A 5,023-nucleotide genomic window follows, 5' to 3' on the forward strand; every position below is an offset into this window, starting at 1 on the left:
AAAATACACAAACAGGACTACCCACTTCGCCCCATATGTTCGTCTATAAATTCACCATCCAGCAATTTATGCAAACACTTGACAACCATTTTAAATAGACTAACGGAAAATTCCAAATATAACGTAAAAAATTCCATGCAATTCAAATCAAAGATAGAAGACATCAAGATAGACGAAGACGAGACGATGGTATCTTTTGACGTTGTATCTTTGTTTCCGAGTATACCCGTTGAATTAGCCCTAAAAATAATAGAAGAAAAGTGGCATTTGCTGGAGAAGATAACTAAGATTCCGAAGAATCTGTTCTTCAAGATATTAAGATTCTGCATAATTGACAATAGATATTTTAGATACAAAACCAGTTTTTATCAACAAAGAAAAGGTTTACCTATGGGATCTTCAGCATCTCCGATAGTAGCCGACATTGTGATGGAAGAGCTATTGGATAGATGTATGGCAAACTGTGATATTAGGCCTAAGATTCTTACTAAGTATGTTGACGACCTTTTTGGGATTGTGAAAACAAGTGCAATAAATAACCTCTTGACGATATTCAATAACTTCAACCCTAGTATAAAATTCACATTGGAATACGAAAAATGTAGACAAATTCCATATCTGGACATTTTAATTATCAGAGATGGTAACAAAATTAAAACCGACTGGTACCAAAAGCCAACTTCTTCCGGCAGATTGGTAAATTTCTACTCCAGCCACCCCAGGAGAGTTATACAAAATACTGCTCAAAATTTTGTGAACAGAGTATTAAACATAAGCAGCCAAGAATTTCACCAGCCGAACATCAAAAAAATTAAAGAAATACTCCAGCAAAACAGCTTTCCTCTATCTACCATTGATAAACTGATCAACAACAGCAAAGTACAGCCAGCCAAAGAGAAGCAAAAATTTTGTTACAAATCGGTCGTGTATATTCCAAAATTACACGAAAGATTCAGTAATGCCAATTTCATTGACAAAAGTAACTTCGCAATAGCCCCGAAAACTAATAATACACTACAAAAACTATTTACTAATCTAAAACCAAAAATTGACGACATGGATAAATCCAATTTAATATACGAAATAAAGTGCAATGGGAACGAAAAAGACGTGTGTGACAAGGTTTACGTAGGAACTACAAAAAATAAATTAAAAACTCGTTTATCAGGCCACAAATCAGATCTGAAACACCGTTTGCAGAGACCTATGCAAAAAACAGCATTATCAACCCACTGTGCAGGAGAACACCATCACCCAGATTTGGAGAGAGCGCGTGTGTTACAGTGTGAGAGTAATTACAACAAGAGACTAACACTGGAGATGTTGCACATTCTCAATACACCAACACAGAAGCGAATAAACTATAAGACAGACACTGACAATTTGGCGCAAAGCTACAGAAATCTCATTAGAAAAAGCAAAGCGCAGCAGAGTAAGCGTTAGTAATGCAACAGACACCGTCGTTAGCTATTTACTCTACAGTTGGTGTATTATTTTTTGTTCTTTTCGTGAGTGTTTTTAATGTAACATGCAATTTGTACGTATTTAAATGTATTGTGTATATATTTTCTTTTCTATTTGTATACGCAGAAAAATTTTCCCGATGAAGTCTTTCAATGAAAAGACGAAATATTGAATAAATAAAAATTAATCATCCAGACCTCGAGCTCGTTTTTATCAACAATTATCAATTGGAAAATCTATATACAGGTCGAATATAATAAAAACATCCATAATATAAGAAAGACGGAGAGCACGCCGTATAAAGTGAGAAAATGGTTTATCAAAATCTTAAACAAAAATACAAAGGAATTGGAAAATATATTAACAAATACAGAAATGAATCTAACAAACAACAAAACACAAAAGCTACAATAGTATTTCTAATTAAATGTAGGAAATCCGGCATTATTCCAAAATTCATTAAAAATTCAACAAAGCACATATATTCTATGTTCCAAAACCAACAGCAACTTACAGCACAGATACAAACCACCTTAAATACATACGTACGCAATTTCCACACCAAACTTTTAAATCTTCTTATAAAACAAAAACATGAAAGTAGAAAACAACAAATTGAAGATCAAAAACAAGCACAGCATCATTTAATGAAAATGATGGAGGAAGAAGATGCATCAGAGTTCTTCAAATGTGAAAGAAAACTCACAACTAATACCATGATGGATATTAAGAAGAGACATAAAAAGAAATTCAAAGTCCTACAAGAACAACAAAAGAGAGACCTAGACATAAAGAGCAACGAAAAGTGGTTTGTCAATTTGACTAATACACAAATACCCAGAGATGTTACCTGGCTCCTCTCTCATGGTAAAAAGTTCGCATTGCCACACACACGTGAAAGTTTCCCAATACTTAAATATATAGCGGATGGAGAAGAGTGTATTAGGACTATCAATGACAATGAAGAACAAGAACTCGCGAGAAACAAATTCACAACTATGATAGAAAGTCACACAAACAAACAACATTTAACGGAGAGAGAGAAATATTATCTACGCACAGTGGAACACACACGACATTTTCTAAAGCACAACAAGAATATAATCATTTTAGAAGCGGACAAAGGAAATGTTACCGTAGGAATGGAAAAATTGGAGTATGATACGAGAATGGAGAAAATTGTAAATGACATAATGATGTACAGAAAATTAAAATCGGATCCCACTAACAAGCTGCAAAGAATAAATAACGAACTTGTCGACGAATTGTTCAAACACAATATTATAGATGACTCGGAAAAACGGAGAATGAAGACCGAGGCTGCTATAGCACCCAGGATATATGGTCTCCCAAAAATACACAAACAGGACTACCCACTTCGCCCCATATGTTCGTCTATAAATTCACCATCCAGCAATTTATGCAAACACTTGACAACCATTTTAAATAGACTAACGGAAAATTCCAAATATAACGTAAAAAATTCCATGCAATTCAAATCAAAGATAGAAGACATCAAGATAGACGAAGACGAGACGATGGTATCTTTTGACGTTGTATCTTTGTTTCCGAGTATACCCGTTGAATTAGCCCTAAAAATAATAGAAGAAAAGTGGCATTTGCTGGAGAAGATAACTAAGATTCCGAAGAATCTGTTCTTCAAGATATTAAGATTCTGCATAATTGACAATAGATATTTTAGATATAAAACCAGTTTTTATCAACAAAGAAAAGGTTTACCTATGGGATCTTCAGCATCTCCGATAGTAGCCGACATTGTGATGGAAGAGCTATTGGATAGATGTATGGCAAACTGTGATATTAGGCCTAAGATTCTTACTAAGTATGTTGACGACCTTTTTGGGATTGTGAAAACAAGTGCAATAAATAACCTCTTGACGATATTCAATAACTTCAACCCTAGTATAAAATTCACATTGGAATACGAAAAATGTAGACAAATTCCATATCTGGACATTTTAATTATCAGAGATGGTAACAAAATTAAAACCGACTGGTACCAAAAGCCAACTTCTTCCGGCAGATTGGTAAATTTCTACTCCAGCCACCCCAGGAGAGTTATACAAAATACTGCTCAAAATTTTGTGAACAGAGTATTAAACATAAGCAGCCAAGAATTTCACCAGCCGAACATCAAAAAAATTAAAGAAATACTCCAGCAAAACAGCTTTCCTCTATCTACCATTGATAAACTGATCAACAACAGCAAAGTACAGCCAGCCAAAGAGAAGCAAAAATTTTGTTACAAATCGGTCGTGTATATTCCAAAATTACACGAAAGATTCAGTAATGCCAATTTCATTGACAAAAGTAACTTCGCAATAGCCCCGAAAACTAATAATACACTACAAAAACTATTTACTAATCTAAAACCAAAAATTGACGACATGGATAAATCCAATTTAATATACGAAATAAAGTGCAATGGGAACGAAAAAGACGTGTGTGACAAGGTTTACGTAGGAACTACAAAAAATAAATTAAAAACTCGTTTATCAGGCCACAAATCAGATCTGAAACACCGTTTGCAGAGACCTATGCAAAAAACAGCATTATCAACCCACTGTGCAGGAGAACACCATCACCCAGATTTGGAGAGAGCGCGTGTGTTACAGTGTGAGAGTAATTACAACAAGAGACTAACACTGGAGATGTTGCACATTCTCAATACACCAACACAGAAGCGAATAAACTATAAGACAGACACTGACAATTTGGCGCAAAGCTACAGAAATCTCATTAGAAAAAGCAAAGCGCAGCAGAGTAAGCGTTAGTAATGCAACAGACACCGTCGTTAGCTATTTACTCTACAGTTGGTGTATTATTTTTTGTTCTTTTCGTGAGTGTTTTTAATGTAACATGCAATTTGTACGTATTTAAATGTATTGTGTATATATTTTCTTTTCTATTTGTATACGCAGAAAAATTTTCCCGATGAAGTCTTTCAATGAAAAGACGAAATATTGAATAAATAAAAATTAATCATCCAGACCTCGAGCTCGTTTTTATCAACAATTATCAATTGGTAAAGTTTATATTCTTTAAAATGGATTACTAAAGAAAAGTAATCGTACAACATGGTGATTTTAGCGGCTAAACTCGAACTTAATACCCACCTTAAAGACGGCTTTGTAGTAGGCAGGAGAGACAATTGTGGACTAAAGCGACATGAATACACTCAAACGCAAGCAGTATTCTAGCTACTAGAGAAGAAAAAGCAGCAGAAAAAGATTACGCACTTCTTTAATGTATAAATTTGATTTGTAATTTGTTTGCTTTTTAATTTCACACTTATTGATTTTTTGTGATTTTAGTTTGCTTTTTTCGTGAATTTTAATTATTAATTTATATTTCTTTATGAACTGTTATTTGTCCGATCTTTTCTTATTTTTATTTTTTTTTCATGAAATTAAATTAATAATTTAAGTTTTTAATATTAATAATAACAAAAATAAAAGACTGTGATAGTCTAGAACGTATAAAAGTCCTGAATATGGCTATTTTTTCCGAAATTCAACTTTCGCTAACGTGAACTGTC

General features: G+C 33.6%; 1 protein-coding gene across 1 annotated transcript; it reads left to right on the top strand.

The window, feature by feature from the left end:
• Window positions 1-400: 400 nt before the first annotated feature.
• LOC142225707 (uncharacterized) lies at window positions 401-4,474 on the top strand. Its single transcript, XM_075295546.1, has 2 exons — window positions 401-1,508; window positions 1,591-4,474. Exon 2 carries the CDS (start codon window positions 1,776-1,778, stop codon window positions 4,257-4,259), a length of 2,484 nt encoding a protein of 827 aa, XP_075151661.1. The 5' UTR covers window positions 401-1,508; window positions 1,591-1,775; the 3' UTR covers window positions 4,260-4,474.
• Window positions 4,475-5,023: the final 549 nt, after the last annotated feature.

The sequence above is a fragment of the Haematobia irritans genome, chromosome 2 (assembly GCF_050003625.1).
Source record: "Haematobia irritans isolate KBUSLIRL chromosome 2, ASM5000362v1, whole genome shotgun sequence".
In the NCBI taxonomy this organism is placed as follows: domain Eukaryota; kingdom Metazoa; phylum Arthropoda; class Insecta; order Diptera; family Muscidae; genus Haematobia; species Haematobia irritans.